The sequence below is a fragment of the Macaca thibetana genome, chromosome 2 (genome assembly GCF_024542745.1).
Source record: "Macaca thibetana thibetana isolate TM-01 chromosome 2, ASM2454274v1, whole genome shotgun sequence".
Lineage (NCBI taxonomy): Eukaryota > Metazoa > Chordata > Mammalia > Primates > Cercopithecidae > Macaca > Macaca thibetana.
In genome coordinates this window covers 91280669-91298471 of record NC_065579.1, presented here as the reverse complement: position 1 = coordinate 91298471, position 17803 = coordinate 91280669, and the positions used below count along the sequence as shown (strand labels likewise).

Here is a 17803-nt window from a genome sequence, read left to right as displayed (position 1 = left end):
TCCCTCCACCCTATCTGGTTTCTCATTTTGTTAAACTTCTAAGATAGAAGGTACTGTCAGGGATGGGACATAGATGGGACCCAGGCGTTTTTTTTTTTTTTTCTTTTTTCAAGTAAGCCTAGGTCTTACTGTGTCACCCAGGCGAGCGCAATCATGGCTCACTGCAGCTTTGACCTCCAAGGCTCAAGTGATCCTCCTGCCTTAGCCTCCTGAGTAGCTGGGACCACACAGGTACATGCCACCATAACTGGCTAATTTTATTTTATTTTTTTTTGTAGAAACAGGGTCTCACTCTGTTGCCCAGGCTGGTCTCAAATTCCTGGACTCGAGCAATCCTCCTGTCTTGGTCTCCCAAAGTGCTGGGATTACAGGCATGAGCCACCACACTTGGCCTAAAACTAAGAACTTCTGTTCATCAAAGGACATCGTTAAGAAAATGAATGGCAAGCCAGAGTGGGAAGATATCTGCAAGATATATATTCAACAAAAAACTCCTATGTATTCTATATTTTTTAAAAACTCCTACAAATCAATTTTTAAAAAAGATAATCCAACAGAAAAATGGGCAAGGGACTTAAGCACTCACAAAAGAAGACATCAAATGGCCAATAAACAGATGAAAATGCTCAATCTTGTTAGTTATCAGAGAATGCAAATTAAAACTAAAATGAAAGACCACCACCAGAACAGCTGAAATGAAAAAGACTGTTTTCCAGCATATTTACACAGAGTAGAAAAATAAAGACTCTCAAAAATACAGGGCAAAAGCAACTTTCATAAGCTCCTGGTGGGAATTTAAATTTCTACAACCACTCTGGAAAACCATCAGCATTATCTTCTTAAGTGTTAAAATAGAGCAGTGATTCTACTCCAAAGTACATACCAACAGAAATGCAGGTACATGTACACCAAAAGAAATGTACAATAATGTTGATGGCAACCTAATTCATAGTAGCCAAAACCTGCGGACAACCCAAATGTTTAACTACAATGTCTACATTTAGAAAGCATATTTAAGAGGTAAAACTATTTAGAAAAAAAAAAAAAAAAAAAAAAGGAAGCAAGCAAATACCAAAAATTCAGGATGGTGGTAATCCTTCAGGGGGAAAGAGGGAGCACTACAGTGCTGACAGTGTTCCTTTGCTTGACCTGGGAGGATTCACTTCATGATTAATTTGCTGATCTCTGTACATTTATGTTTTACCTTCTTTTTGTACATGTGTTACACTTCACAGAAAAACAAAGTTGGAAATAATGAGTTTTAATGCCAGCTGCTGGTTACACGGAATAAGTTCAATAAGTTACTTCTCAGTTTCCACTCACCAGCTTGAAAAAATGATGCTATGTTGAACAAATTTATCAAATTATTCTGAAAACTTCAACTATTAAATCCAGAATGTATTATCCTCTCAAATTAAGGTTCTCAACAAACCAAGTTTACAAGGCATAACTGGAAGAATCACTTGAGCCCAGGAGTTCAAGACCAGCCTGAGCAACACAGTGGGACCCCATCTACAAAAAATTTAAACATTAGCCAGGCATGGTGGCATATGCCTATAGTCCCAGCTACCCAGGAGGCTGAAGTTAGAGCATCACTTGAACCCAGAAGGTCAAGGCTGCAATGAGTGGTGATGGTGCCACTGCACTCTAGCCTGGGTGACTGAACCAGATCCAGTCTCAAAAACATACATACATACATATATACATACATACATAAATCATAACTGCTATTTGTGAAAAAAAAGACTAATTGTGTTACTAATAACTCTACCTAGGAATTAAATAGCTGACTTGTCAAAATAGTTTCCCATTTTGTTATCAACAGCATTACATTTTAGATTAATTAGTTTATTGTGAGAGGTATACTAGAAAAATAATTCCAAACTTACCTCTCTATTGGGTGTACCTTCATCAAGTTGCTCTGTAAATGAAGATGTCCTGCTCCTCGTTCTTGTTGGTGTTGAAGAATTGGAGGAAGCCTAGATTTTAAAATTATTGCACAAATTAGCAAGACTATATTGACTAGTGAACTATGTACTAGGTAGTCCTTCTCTCAGTCCATGCCCAAAGAATTCAGTGAAAGAAAGGAAAAGAGCAAAAACATGAAAAGCAGAAAAGGATAACAAATATAATCAACTAGAAAACCCAGGCTACCTACCAGGTCCCTGGCCTAACTCTGCCACCAACTAGAACTATGATCTTAGCTACATGAACTTTTTGAGGACTATGTGTCTCCATATATATAAAATAAAGTCATGATACTAATGTAAGATGATAATATTAGAGAAAACTGAAGCCAGGTGAGGGGTACATAAAAACTCTCTGCACTACCTTTATAACTTTTCTGTAAACCAAAATTATTCCAAAATTAGAAGTTCATCAAAAAAAGGCTGCCAATTCAATCTTTAAGATCCCTTCTACCTTCTAGCTCTAACATTCAATAGTATGAAATGCAGATAAACAGCACTTGCCCACCTAATTAATGGCCTTGCTTTGAGCCTACCTTGAATACCACTGCTAAATACTGAGATGCTATTCCATTTAGCTCTGTAATTGACAGCCTGACTCCTATAATCCTCAATGCAAAACAACTCAGGAGAAAGGGCTCAAAATTTAAACTAGGGGTCTGGGGTCTACTCTAAGGTGACCTAAAAACAACCCTAGAAGTATAAAACCAAAACTTCGAGATCCCCCTACACCCATAGCAAAACAGATCTGAACTCAGCTCTATTTTGAGAAATGAATGAGTCATGATACCTTACCTCTTTGTGTAGTCTGCACTTTACAAAAGGTAGTTAATAAATATTTGTCAAATAAATGAATGAATGAATGAATAAACAAATGGAACTCTGGTCTGTCGTATCTGTGCACAAATTGCTGTGGCTAGGGTGGAACTGAGAGGTTGTGAGGAATAGTATACAAACATACACATACTCTATATACACATATATACACACATATACACATACTCTATATACACATATATACATCTAGACAGACATACGTATTTAGCTTATGATAAAAGTAACATTTTGCATCAGGATAGACATTCAATAAATGTTGGGACAACTGGCCATCTATATGGGGCAAGACACACATATCAGATTCTTACTTCATATTTAAGCTATATTAAAGATTTAAGTTTTTTTAAATTGAAATACAAAAAATACAAGAGTCTATTTCTACAAACTCTGAATGGGAAAGAGATTTTTACGTGAAAAACAAATCAAAGCAGCAGTTTAATTGGGAGGTGAGGAAAAGCATCTACAAATATGACAAAAGTTTAATAACCTTTTTTCTATAAATAGCTCTTATAAGTCCATAAGTTAGAACTCAGAAAACTTACTAACCCAATCTTCTTTTTATCTGAGACAGGGTAACCTGAGCTCCACCAATGAAACACATGAGACTTCGAGTCATAAGTGAGTGATGTGAAAAAACAGACATGCGAATAAAGTTCATCATCTGATGACAATGGAGACAGAAGTTCATGCATCCACGCAGATATAAGCTGTGAAGTGAAAGACGCGATGCCGGTGCCAAGATGAAGCAGCTGCAACACAGAGCAGTCTCCCCAGTATAACTGAACATAGCAATCAGCTCAGACTTTTAGGACCTCAAGGAAATTCTGTAGGCAAAAGAGTCTTCAATAAATTCTTTTTCTGCTTAGATTGACTACGTTTTTGTTGCTTACAAGTAAGAACTCAAACACCTTCTAAAAGATGAACCAGAAAAATCAATACAACAGATGAAATTAGCTATGTGCAGAAGTCACTTTCAGGGATGAGATATCCTCTCCCACCAAAGACAAAGCAGGAAGAATAAGGACTTAAAAATATAAACAAGAGTGGTGGCGCATGCCTGTAATCCCAGGTACTCAGGAGGCTGAGACAGGAGAATTGCTCGAACCCAAGAGGCAGAGGTTGCTGTGAGCTGAGATTGCGCTACTACGCTCCAGCCTGGGTGACCCAGCAAGACTCTACCTCAAAAAAAAAAGTATATAAACAAGAAAATTAATGAATGTGAAATAAAGTTGAAGCCTTAGCAATGGTTTAAATGTCTAGAAAATATGTGACTAAAAGTCAACACTCCATTTAGAAAACAGCGAGGGAAAGCACAGTCACTGTGTAGTGTTAATCTCAGTCTTGGAGATAATTTGAGCCTACCTTGAACACCACATTCAAATTACAAATGTTCAAAGAACATCAGAAATAGCTTTCATTAAAGCTGAGATAAATTCAGTAAACCCTTCCCACACCTAGAGCCATAATTTGCAAACCTTGCCAGCGCCAGCTTCAAAGTCTGTAGGTGCCTCAAAGGCTGCCACTATGGGGGCAGTCTTTTGTATCTATGTATTTATAAATGATTATATGTAAGAACTCCTTTAATAAAATGGTCACTGGGTGATAAAAAGTTAGAAAAGTAATTAGAAAAGTACTACTAGACTACAGGAAATATCTCTTGACTAATCAACTCTCTCTGTTGTGATTCCATCAAGTCTAAGATTCAGCTTTTTTATTAATTCAGCTTTCCAAATATCCAGATGCCAGGAAAGGGCTACCTTAGACAGTGACCTTCCAACTGCTTAAAAAGTATACCTCACTGCAAATCTTAAAAACTGGCATTATGTCTTACACCTTGGCCTCATATGTTCTAATCAGTAACTGAGAGCCTCATCAGCTCTGGAGAAACTGACAAAAAATCAAACAACGGGGTTTACAAAGTTTAACAGGTTCTAAAACATACTCTCCCCAGAAAAGTAGTACTATGTGGCAAAACGTGGCCTGATGGCTTGTTGATCTTCCTCCAGAGTTGTAAGAGTAAGGATTATACGGGAAAATGGATGTAAGTATAAAGTATAAAACAGTGCATAAAGAACTAACTACTTGAGCATTTGTCCCAGGTGCCGGGTTCCTTAATGGGCTATCCTCACTTCAAGATATAAAGGGATTTAGGTTCCTTCAAACCAAACTTGAGCTGATTAATTGCAATAGCCATAAGAAATCTGAGTCAGGTTTCTAAGCTGCTAACCAAAAAACCTGACAGCTACATCCAGACCCACAATTAATATTTTATTGCTCACTACCTAATTATTAACTGACCACAGTTATACTCAATTTCAGTATAAGAAAAACCATTTTGGCCATGCACAGTGGCTTATGCCTATAATTCCAACACTCTGAGAGGCCAAGGCAAAAGGATCACTTGAGGCCAGGAGTTCAAGACAGCCTGAGTAACACAGTAAGGCCCTGACTACAAAAACTTAAAAAAAGAAAAACCATTTTAGTCATTGTAACAGGCAAAATCGTAAGATGACCCCAAATGACCCCTGCCCTGTGAATATAATGAGATATCACTCTCATAATTGTTACATTACAGGGCAAAGGGATTTTAAAGGCATATTTAAGGTTACTGGGTTACTAATCAGTTGACTATGAGTTCATCAAAAGATTACCTGGATAGGTCTAAACTAATTACATAAGCCCTTCAAATATGGGTCTAGAGGGCAGAGAGATGTACTTCTGCTGTTCTGAAGAAAGCAAAATGCCTACACGGGCACGTGGCAAGGAGCTGCTGGTAGCCTCTAGGAGCTGAAAGTGGTCAGCAAGAAATGAAGGCCCCAGTCCTATAACCAGAAAGGATTGAATTCTACCACAACCATGTGAGCATACAAAAGGGTCCTGAGCTCCCGATGAGAACGCGGCTTGGACAACATATTGATTTTAGCCTTGCAAGACCCTGAGCAGGCCGGGCGCGGTGGCTCAAGCCTGTAATCCCAGCACTTTGGGAGGCCGAGACAGGCGGATCACGAGGTCAGGAGATCGAGACCATCCTGGCTAACACAGTGAAACCCCGTCTCTACTAAAAAATACAAAAAACTAGCCGGGCGAGGTGGCGGGCGCCTGTAGTCCCAACTACTTGGGAGGCTGAGGCAGGAGAATGGCGTGAACCCGGGAGGCGGAGCTTGCAGTAAGCTGAGATCAGGCCACTGCACTCCAGCCCGGGCGGCAGAGACTCCGTCTCAAAAAAAAAAAAAAAAGACCCTGAGCAGAGAACCCAGTTATGCCACGCCAGATTTCTGACCTACAGAACTATAAAATAATAACTGGGTTATTAGGCACTAAGGTTGTGGTAACTTGTTATGCAACATTAGAAAACTAATCCAGTCATCCTTAGGAGGAAGTCTTGAATCCCTTGTCCCTATACCATGACTTTTCATTATCCATCAAGGCTCTACTCAAATGTCACCCTGATCTTCTCCAGAAATGCCTTATTTTGCACAACCACAACACCCTGTACATACCACCATTACACTGAAAGTACTTGTCTCACAACTCCATTGTGTAGGGACTACATAGACCCTTCAAAGCAAATGCAACATCCAGCAGAGGGCCTAGGCATTCACCGTTCATAACTAATATCTGGTTCATTTCACTCTCCCTGCAACACCTATGGATTAGTCACGGCAGAGACATAGCCGTTGAATCCTCATCACAGCACTGTTGTAAGTCACTGCCAAACCAATTTGACATCCCAGTTCTAAAGGAGCGGTCAAAGTAACTCAAGGTTAATTCTTCAAATAAACCTTTATATTTTAGGTACCAAACTTATTAAAGCCTTTCATCATGTTCTTAATAAACTCCTTCTGATCTAAATGTTTTCTCTGGGACTCATGCTTTCCCCAGTTTCATGACTGAAACTATTTAGTAAACCTGGATTTACATTAAGGCTATGTCCTTTCAGAAAGGACTCTTTTCCCTGTTATCTGTGGAACTGTTTGCTGGTTCTGTTTTTGTTTTTTAAATTTGTATCACATAAACTATTATTTTGCGGTCTCACTCTAAAAGAGTGAGGTCAGCAGCCATCTCTGAGCTGAGGGAAAAAAATAAGGGATGATTCTGCAGGCGTAAGGAGGGGCGCATATGTTGATTTTTTTAACTTAATTTTTTTATCGTGATAAAATATACATAACATAAAATTTACCAGTTTAAACATTTGTAGGTATACAGTTCAGTGGCATGAAGTACATTCACACTGTCGTGGAATCACCACCGTCCATCTCCAGTACATTTTCATCTTTCCATACTAAAAGTCTGTACCCACTAAACAGTAACTCCCCATTCTCTCCTCTCTCCAGCCTTTGGCAACAACCATTTTATTTTCTGTCCCTATGAATTTGACTATTCTAGGTACCTCAATTAAGTGGAGTCATGTATTCATCCTTTTGTATCTGTACTTCTATAATTTATAAGTTTTAGCAGTATTTGAAAAGGCTACAAATGTTTTAAAATATTGTATTCATATATCCCAAGAAATTACAATGTTTGTATTACTTCTTAATGTTTCTTTCATTGACTTAGTTCTGCAAGGAGTTTAAAAATCCAAAATAGATATTTGTTGTTAAAACATAATTTTTTTTTTTTTTTTTTTGAGACCGAGTCTCACTCTGTCTCCCAGGCTGGAGTGCAGTGGCACGATCTCAGTTCATTGCAACCTCTGCCTCCCAGGTTCAAGCAATTCTGCTGCCTCAGCCTCCAGAGTAGCCAGGATTACAGGTGTGCGCCACCATGCCCCGCTAATTTTTGTACTTTTAGCAGACCTCAGGTGATCTACCCGCCTTGGCCTCCCAAAGTGCTGGGATTACAGGCGTGAGCCACGGTGCCTGGCCAGAAATGGGATTCTGCCATCTTGGCCAGGCTGGTCTTGAACTACTGAGCTCAAGTGATTCGAAGTGCTGGGATTACAGGTGTGAGGCCACCATACCAGGCCACATTTTTTGTTTCTAAGATCGTAACAATTCACAAGCAGGGAGAAAGATATATGGCAGGCAGAAAGGAAGGTTACAAAATAATTATCAAAAGTAGACCACGAATGGCCAGGCGCAGTGGCTCACGCCTGTAATCCCAGCATTTTGGGAGGCCGGGGCTGGCCAATCACCAGAGGTCAGGAGTTCAAGACCAGCCTGGCCAACACAGTGAATATACATATAATCCAAAAGGATTATTTTAAACCTTTTGTACACAAAGTGATTTTATTTGATCCAGATGCCCTGTTTCACCAGAAGCATTAAGCTATAGAAACAGAGCTCTTACATCTTAGCTTGTGACTAGCTTATTACTAAAAACAACCTCTTTGTTAATGAACAAAAACAACTCATTTTCATGAAAAGCTAAACGCTACAAATAAGAAAAAGCACACTCAGTAATTCACCAGCACCTTAAAGTATATTACTCTTAAACTAGTTTTACCATGTGTATATATAAATACACTTACATACAGATTCTTTTCCCCAAAACTGGGATCACATTTTACCTGCTGCTTCTGTCTTTTAACACAAATATCTTTCTGTGTTAATACTTTTCTGAAGTCTCTAACACTAGCTGCGTAACATCAGGCAAGTTACTTCACCTCTTTGAGCCTCACTCCTTCATCTATAAAAGAGGAATTAGAGTATTATCTACCTCACAGGCTTATGTGAGATTAAATAAAATGATCTGTGTAAATACTAAGCAAAATGTCTGGTACATACTAAGGACACAGTAAATGCTGACTTTTTATGGCTGCATAGTAACCTATCAAGCAAAACTAACTACCTGATAAAATTTATTTAACCAATTCTCTATTGGTGGACATTTCTGGCTAGTTTTTAACCTATTAAAACAACATTGACATGAAAATCCATAGAGCTAAATCTTTAATACATCCTAAATTTTCTTAGAATAAATTTCTAGAAATGGAATCCTGGCTCAATTACATTTTATACACTCCCAAATGGAAGTGCCTTACATTCACTAACATGCCCATTTCCTCACATTCCTCATCTCCACCTCACTTTTAAAGTTTATCTTTGTTTCTTAATTAACAGTGTTTTGTAAAATTTTAAAAGACTGCAGTAAATGGTATGAAAAGGACAATCTTTACTACTTAAATTTTAACCACCATTTATACTTGAGAAATGAAGCAACCCTTCAGTGCTGTGTTCTGATGTTTTTCTCAAGCACTGTTTTACTACACATGAGCTTTAAATTTAAAAATAATAACTTCAATTTATAGTTTCCGAATAAACCTAATGCAATCGTTCTATGTTAAGAATTTGGAAATGCCTCCAAGTTAGTCAAAACTCAGCTTTTCTTGCAACCGCAAGCAAAGACCAAAAACCCGAAAATTAAGGGACAGATCTGCTCAATCTGTTGCAATTCAAAAAGGCTGGGAAGAAATTAAGCAGAAACCATCATCTTCGCTGTTAAGACCCTGTGCTGCCAGCATCGAAACATCTCCAGTTAACGCTTAGGAAACTGTATCTTTAATACTACTAACACGCCTCCTTTCCCCTGGAAACGCATTTCCTAAAGCAACAGCATTCCTGAAAAACAAACATAACCCTGTCCGCAGAGCAACAAGACTCAAAAAGCAGAGCAGAGTTCTGGACAGGGAGAGTGTCTCCCCCTCCGCCCGCCAGTCCCGGATCAACCAAGTTATGCGAAGTGACTAACTCGTGACAGCCTCGGGCGCTGGACGCCGGCCACGCCGCCACCTCTTTCATGTCCCACCGCTCCTACCAGCAGCCTGACCCAGGATGGCTCTATTCCCCAGCCTTCAATCCCTAGACCTGGGTTTGGATTTAAGAGACTTCCGTCAAGGGTCAGTTGTGCGGGATCCTGGCCATTTCACACAAAATCTCACGATGGGCATGAGAGAGGGGGACACCTCGAGCAGAGATTAGATATCACAAGGGACCCGGGTTTTCCAACCCCGCCCTCATTCCCAGCGTGGGGTCTCAGATGGGCGGGGGAACCTCAAATACGGATCAGAAATCAGGTAAGTTCGGAGTCTGGCCTTAGGGAAAAACTCTTAACGGAGATGGGACGTCACGAGGGATCCAGCCACCCCCATCCACTCATTACTGGATGGAGTTTTGCGATGGGAAAATCCAGGTCAGGAGTTACGGGCGACCTGCACCGCCCGGAGCTCCTTCTGGATCCGGAGTTTGGGAAGAGTCCCGGGTTAGGGGTCAAAGGTCACGGAAGAACGCCCCACTCCCCCCGCCTTTTTCGTCCGCGGGCTGGTTCAAGGGGTATCGGGAGCCAGGGGAGGAAAGCTGCGGCCATCGTACCTGACCAGGAGCCAGCGCCTGCTGGAGCTGCTGCTGCTCCTCGCTGATCTTTTGCTTCAGTTTCTTGAACATGGCGCAGCGTACGTAGGGTCCTGAGTGTCAATGAGACCTGAGGGGCGAGAGCCCGGGGAGTCCCGGCCGCGGCGGCTACGGCGACTTCTCTACACCAGGGACCGCGGGGACCCGGCCTCGCCGCCTCCTCCTTGAGCCTGCGGGCAAGTCCGGACACTCGTCCTGAGGATGTCGGCGTCGCCGCCGCCGCGTCTCTTTCTTCCGGGTGCCACTGGCTGGCCTCGGGCCCCCATCCAGCCCCGGGAGCCGCGGCGGCGACGACAACGGCAGCAGGTGAACTGTGCACCAAGGGCGCCTGCGCCGCCTACGTGGAGCTCTCCGAGGCTAACTACGGAGCACCGGAGGGGACAAGCACAATGTCGGGGCCTGCACATGCGCGCTCGGGCTGTCGCTCCCGAACTCACTGCACTGGAGGACACAAGGTTCGGGGCTGCCTGATTTCGTTGCGTGCGGCCCTCGCGGCTCAGAAATGGAGCGAGGGCTAGTCTGAACACCACACTGACTCTCACCTGGGCTTTGGCCCTGCGAAATCAGACGGGGAGAGTACTGCTTCTATTGATGGCAGCAGGGCCGACGGGCCCACTGCAAAGAACACAGGGATGAGCGTCCAGGATGGGAGAAGGGGAGATCCAGAGAACCTGACGCGGGCCCTAATTGATAGTGTACTTTTCTTTAGTAGCTGTAGCTAGGATTCTATGTCTTCGGTTCCAGAGGGGCCCGCTTCCCTTCCCGGAACTCTTCCAGCGTCGGGAAGTCCCTGATACCGGCCGCCAGGGGTCCAAATGTTTTATGCCAATACCGTAAAACCTCAACTGTTTGGACACCTGCTTTATTCTTTTCTTCACCGAAATCGTGTATTTCACAAATTCATTCAGAAACCTTTATCAGGCCTTGGAGATTTCACAGCCTAGTGGAAGACACAGATTCCTAATGAGTCCAAATTTACTCCTAACACCTGCAGTCATCCTACAAGATTTTAATGTTTATGTGCCTCATTTATCCAAAACCCGAAGTTTGGCTGCCTGCGAATCCTCAGGTCCAATTTCAGCAACCCACTTTTGCATGCTGTACCTTTGGTATCATCTGAAACTGCTTACATTGTCTGAGGCATCAGAATCTAACAGTATATGCTGATCTCCACGTTTTAGCAAATTTTGTTTTCCAGCAATAATAGGGGGAACCTGCTCTCGAGAGTCCATATTCTGATCCCTAAATGTATTAGAGCCAAAGTGGGGCCTGGAACACTGCCTTAACACCTGGGCTAAGTCCTCTTCTATCTCATAGTGAACACCTTATGTAAGGGGTCCCCAGCCCCTGGGCCACAAACGAGTACCAGCCCATGGCCTGTTAGGAACCGGGCTACACAGCAAGAAGTGAATCTCTGGCACGCCAGGGAAGTTTAATCTGTATTTACAGCTGCTCCCCAAGGCTCATATTATCGTCCGAGCTCCACCTCCTGTCAGATCAGCTGTGGCGTGAGATTCTCACAGGAGCTGGAACTATTGTGAACTAGGCATGAGAGGGATCTAGGTTGTGTGCTCCTTATGAGAATCTAATGCCTGATGATCTGTCACTGTCTCCCATCACCCCCAGATGGGACCATCTAGTTGCAGGAAAACAAGCTCAGGGCTCCCACTGATTCTGCATTATGGTGAGTTGTATAATCATTTCATTATATATTACAATGCAATAATAATAGAAATAAAGTGCACAATAAATATAATGCATTTGAATTGTCCCAAACCATCCTTCCCCATCCCCCAGCCCCACCCCCAGGAAAAAATTGTTTTCCATGAAACAGGTCCCTGGTACCCAAAAGATTGGGGACCACTGCCTTATATAATTACTGAATTTTTTTTCTGGGCTGTTTTGTTTTGTTTTTCAAGAGTACTTAACTCTCAGCCGGGCGCAGTGGCTCATGTCTGTAATCCCAGCACTTTAGGAGGCTGAGGCGGGCAGATCATTTGAGGTCAGGAGTTCGAGACCAGCCTGGCCAACATAGTGAAACCCGGTCTCCACTAAAAATACAAAAATTAGCCAGGTGTAGTGGTGCATGCCTGTAATCCAAGCTACTCGGGAGGCTGAGGCAGGAGAATTACTTGAACCCAGGAGGCAGAGGCTGCAGTGAGCTGAGATTGTGCCACTGCACTCCAACCTGGGAGTCAGAATGAGACTCCATCTCAAAATAAAAATAAAAAGAGTACTTAACTCTCAACTGACTGAAGTTCAATAGGCCTTCAGCTGCTCCCAGCTCCGGATGCCCAATAAACATCTTTCTCCCAACTTTCACAATTGTACATCAAAGTTTGCCAATTTTATATGTATAATATATATGCATGTATCTGTGTTTGTACATATATGTGGGCCCTATCAAAGTCAACTACTATAAATAATAAATAAAAAGGATCCAAGATATCACTTAGAGAAAGACATCAGAAGAGTGCTAATTATGTGAAAAGGGGGATAGCTTTGCCAGGACACAAAAAAAGAGACAGGGTTGAAACCCTTCATCACATGTAACACAATGTTGTTAAAACATAAAACCTCCTCACAGCCACATTCTGCTTCACGTCTCTACAAATTAACATTATTTCAGTCAGAAAGAGCAGTCTTTCTGACTGCTCTTAATTAAACCTAGAAATTACTCAATTCTTCAGCTCCTCTGGGTGGCACAAATTTGGATACAAATCACCTTCTATAGTGTCAGGTTTTGGCCCACTTCTCAGAATTCTGCACCAATCCAGCTGAAGCACACGGCCTGCCCCTATTTTCTATGTTGGTAATTTGAACTCATTTCCCATCTAGCTGCTCAAGGATTAGCACACCTCACTGCAGAGCAGGACATTTAAAACAGGCTTGCATCTCAATTGTAATGATCAAAGACCTCATGAATTTATTTTCCTAGTGGAACTAGTACCCATCTTTTTCAACACAAACAAGCAATTCTAATAGTTATAGACCAAGCCTAATTGTCATTCTTCCACCCCTTCCAGTTGCACAAAATGCAAATACTATCTCCATGATTCAGAAAATTTTCAGAATAACATTATTGCTAGGGGTTCAGATTGCTTTCCAAGCCTTAGATAACAAAATAGCATGTCAGAAAATGCTTTTAGTCAAGAACCAATACACATCTGAAACCTTCAACTGATTTCCTACTTTCTGACCACAAATGTGTCATCAGTCCTTTTGCGTCGCCACACAATGCATTTTCTTAACCTTTATCAAGAATCCTTGTACCTGCCAACCACAGAGTACAGCATAATGGTTAAGAACACAGTTTTTGGTTTACATAAAAGTTATCCATTTTTAGGCTGGGCGCCGTGGCTCATGCCTGTAATCCCAACCCTTTGGGAAGCCGAGAGGAGTGGATCACCTGAGGTCAGGAATTCAAGACCAGCCTGGCCAACATGGCAAAACTCCGTCTCTAGTAAAAATACAAAAAAAATTAACCAGGTGTGGTGCGGGTGCCTGTAATCCTAGCTACTCAGGAGGCTGAGGCAGGAGAATCGCTTGAACTTGGGAGGCAGAGGTTGCAGTGAGCCGAGATCGTGCCACTGCACTCCAGCCTGGGCAACAGGAACGAAACTCTCTCTCAAAAATAAAACATAAAGTCATCCATTTACTAGTTCTTTAACCTTTGGCACTTAAGCAAACCACAGTATACAAAATCAAATGCCTAAAGGAAACAGGAGGTTCTATGAGTAAAGCACGTATACATAGGATTTCAGACAATGGAAAATGTAGGAAAGTAACAAATGACAGTGTAAACCCATCTAAGAGGATTTTTAAATCAATGCAACGAAACAACTCTTAGAGTAAAATTCAGCCCAAAAGCCAGATTGTGACCTCTGAGTCTTAGCTCTCTGCATTTCATTTTCCTCATCTGTAACATTTTAATAGTATTTCATAGGATTGTTGTGAAGTTCAAATGAGATGATATGCATAAAGCATACAGTTCATAGTAAATGAAACTTTTAAATTCTAAGAGTTTAATTCTCACTCTCCCTCTGTATGTTGAGACCTCCAGCCTACACCTTTCCCCTGAGCTCTAGATCAAGCTTGTCCAACCCGCAGCCCATAGGCTGCATGTGGCACAGGATGGCACTGCATGTGGCACAGGATGGCTTTGAATGTGGCCCGATACAAATTAATAAACTTTCTGAAAACATTATGAGATTTTTTTGTCTTTTTTTTTTTGCTATCAGCTATTGTTAGTGTAGTTTATGTGTGGCCCAAGACAATTCTTCCAGTGTGGTCCGGGGAAGCAAAAAGATTGGACACCCCTGCTCTAGATTATAGCGTCTCCACTGGGCTCTCAGGTTGAGCAGGGTCAAGGACTATGTCTGTCATGCAGCTCAGCCAGTGCTAGTACAGAGCCTGACACTACATTTCTAAAGAGTTAGTCTTTTTTTTTTTTTTTTTTTTTTTTTTTTTTTTTTGAGACAGAGTCTTACTCTGTTGCCCAGGTTGGAGTGCAGTGCAGTGACACAATTTCGGCTCACTGCAACCTCCACCAAAGGGTTCAAGCGATTCTCCTGCCTCAGCCTCCTGAGTAGCTGGGACTACAGGCCTGCACCACCAAGCCCAGTGCCATCAAGCCTGGCTAATTTTTATATTTTTTAGTAAAGATGGGGTTTCACCACGTTGACCAGACTGGTCTCAAACTCCTGACCTCAAGTGATCCATCCACCTCAGCCTCCCAAAGTGCTGGGATTACAGGAGTGAGCCATCATGCCAGGTTTTTTTTTTTTTTTTCCAATACACTGCCAATTGGGGGGGAAAAAAAACAGTTAATTAATCTTAATACATCCAATTGCCTTAATGGCCAACTGGGCAACTTCCCTTAATGGCCCTCCTTAATGGCCCATAGGCATCTCACCTTCAATATCTCCAAAAATAAAATCATCTGCTACTATCCTTCTACCATCACCATCAGGCTTGTCACTTCTGTGTTTTCTCTCACCCTCTTGCTGCTTCTCCTTTTCATAAGCTTATTTTTTCATATATATTTTCTACCTTGGCTGGTGTCATCTCCATCTTCCCAGTTACCAAAGCCAAACGTTTGGAAGTCAATCAAGACATCCCTCTCTATACACCACCAGTATCCAGAGAATCACTAAGTCTTGTGTATTTTCCTCTGAAATAGTTCTGAAATCCATCTGCTTTCCTAATTTACCCTGCCACTAGTTTCAATCTTCATTATAGCTTATTTAAATGGCCCCCCAGTTTCCAGTTTTGCTTCTTTCCAATCCATCTTCCACATAGCTGATGTTACTCTCCTGCTGCAACTCCATCAGTGGTCACCCTGTCCTACATGACAGTGTTCGTACTCCCAGGCAGTACTAGAAGCCCTCAGCAGCCTGGCTCCTGCTTTCCCTCTTACTAAACCCTCGCCACTCTTCACGCTTCAAAGCTCCAGAAATATCAAATTAACTCAGGGTTCCCTTGGTACATTCTGCTTTTTCTTAAGAGAGAAAGAGAGAGAGACAGGGTCTCACTATGTTGCCCAGGCTAGTCTCCAACACCTGGGCTCAAGTGTTCCACATGCCTCAGCCTCCCTGAAGTTCTGAGATTACAGGTGTGAGCCGCCGCACCCAGCCACATCCTGCTTTTGTTTTATTTTTTGAGACGGTGTCTCACTATGTCACCCAGGCCAGAGTGCAGTGGCATGATCTCGGCTTGCTGCAACCTCTACTTCCCGGGTTCAAGCGATTCTCCTGCCTCAGCCTCCCTAGTAGCTGGGATTATAGGCATGTGCCTCCACGCCCCGCTAATTTTTGTATTTTCAGTAGAGGCAGGGTTTTGCCATGTTGGCCAGGCTGGTCTCGAACTCCTGACCTCAGGTGATCCACCTGCCTCAGCCTCCCAAAGTGCTGGGATTACAGGCGTGAGCCACCATGTCCGGCCCACAACCTGCTTTTATGTACATGCTTGTCTTTCTTTTTTTTTGGTCTACAAATTATACAGAGTAGTTGTGAAAATCGTAATGAGTATGGAAGTACACTCATTGTCCTCCTTGACTGTACCTTTCCTCCTTTTCCACTTTTCTTCTCTACCCTGGACAACGCTGTGCTCTCATTTCATTATCTCTTTCAGGCATTCTCTAATACCACTCCCCAAACCACCCCCAACACATACATACCAGTGGAGTTAATCATACTCTCCTCCATACAGCCTCAGTCTTACATGCTGTTAATGTATGTATCACACTGAATTTTTATCTTCGTTTCTTACAGAAGTAATATGCTCACTGTAACAAAAATAATCTGGTCCCTGCAAATAACCTCTATTAGTAATTCAGTTTTCATTTTTTCAATTTTTCTGTATTTATGAAATATATACATTTAATTGTCTATGCATAAAATATATGAAATATATACATTTAATTATCTACTTATACATAAATATATTTAGTTTTAATTGTTTTATTTTAGGAAAAATTGATTCTACAAAATCCATATCTTGCTTTCTTCAATTAATATGCCATGAATATCATTTCTAATCAGTATATGTATTTCTTTTTTTTTTTTTTTTAGACGGAGTCTCGCTCTGTTGCCCAGGCTGGAGTGCAGTGGCACGATCTCGGCTCACTGCAAGACCCACCTCCCGGGTTCACGCCATTCTCCTGCCTCAGCCTCCTGAGTAGCTGGGACTACAGGCACCCGCCACCTCGCCCAGCTAATTTTTTATATTTTTAGTAGAGACGGGGTTTCACTATGTTAGTCAGGATGGTCTTGATCTTCTGACCTCGTGATTCACCCGCCTCGGCCTCCCAAAGGCCGCCCGGCAGTATATGTATTTCAATCTCTTTAATGGCTGCATAGTATTTTATACTATATATGAATTATAATTTAAGATTTCTAATTGGTAGGCATTTAGCTTCTGTCCTATTTTTTGCTAATAAGAAACTATTAGAAGGCCGGGCACGGTGGCTCACGCCTATAATCCCACCACTTTGGGAGGCCAAGGCAGGCGGATCACAAGGTCAGGAGATCGAGACCAACCTGGCTAACATGGTGAAACCCCATCTGTACTAAAAATACAAAAAAATTAGCCAGGCGTGGTGGTGGGTGCCTGTAGTCCCAGCTACCCGGGAGGCTGAGGCAGGAGAATGGCGTGAACCCGGGATGTGGAGCTTGCAGTGAGCGGAGATCTCGCCACTGCACTCCAACCTGGGCGACAGAGCAAGACTCCGTCTCAAAAAAAAAAAAAAAGGAAAGAAACTATTACAGTAAGCAACTTTATAAATAAATGTTTGTATACTAGTGTGTATGTTTCTGTAGAAAATAATGAATTTCTGGCCAGGCGTGGTGGCTCATGCCTGTAATCCTAGCACTTTGGGAGGCCAAGGCAGGTGGATCACGAGGTCAGGAGATTGAGACCCTCCTGGCCAACATGGTGAAACCCTGGCTTTACTAAAAATACAAAAATTAGCCTGGCATGGTGATGCGTGCCTGTAGTCCCAGCTACTCGGGACGCTGAGGCTGGAGAATCGCTTGAACCAGGGAGTCCAAGGTTTCAGTGAGCCGAGATGGTGCCACTGCACTCCAGCCTGGCGACAGAGCAAGACTCCATCTCAAAAAAAAAAAGAAAAGAAAAGAAAGGAATGGATTT

General features: G+C 42.3%; 1 protein-coding gene and 1 pseudogene across 8 annotated transcripts in view; one reads left to right on the top strand and one right to left on the bottom strand.

The window, feature by feature from the left end:
- The window catches only part of GOLGA4 (golgin A4), a 118974-nt gene extending 108665 nt beyond the window's left edge, over positions 1-10309 (bottom strand). For all 7 annotated transcript variants that reach the window (XM_050780268.1, XM_050780269.1, XM_050780270.1 and 4 more), the window contains exons 1-2: positions 10115-10309; positions 1890-1979 (exon numbers count right to left, since the gene is read on the bottom strand). In XM_050780268.1, coding sequence (XP_050636225.1) covers positions 1890-1979; positions 10115-10186 — 162 coding nt within the window. In that variant the 5' untranslated portion in view covers positions 10187-10309. The remainder of the gene's footprint in view (positions 1-1889; positions 1980-10114) is intronic.
- On the top strand, positions 10185-11924 carry LOC126948488 (uncharacterized; annotated as a pseudogene). The gene has a single exon (XR_007723474.1). The product of XR_007723474.1 is annotated as an uncharacterized LOC126948488 (transcript).
- The last annotated feature ends 5879 nt before the right edge of the window (positions 11925-17803 follow it).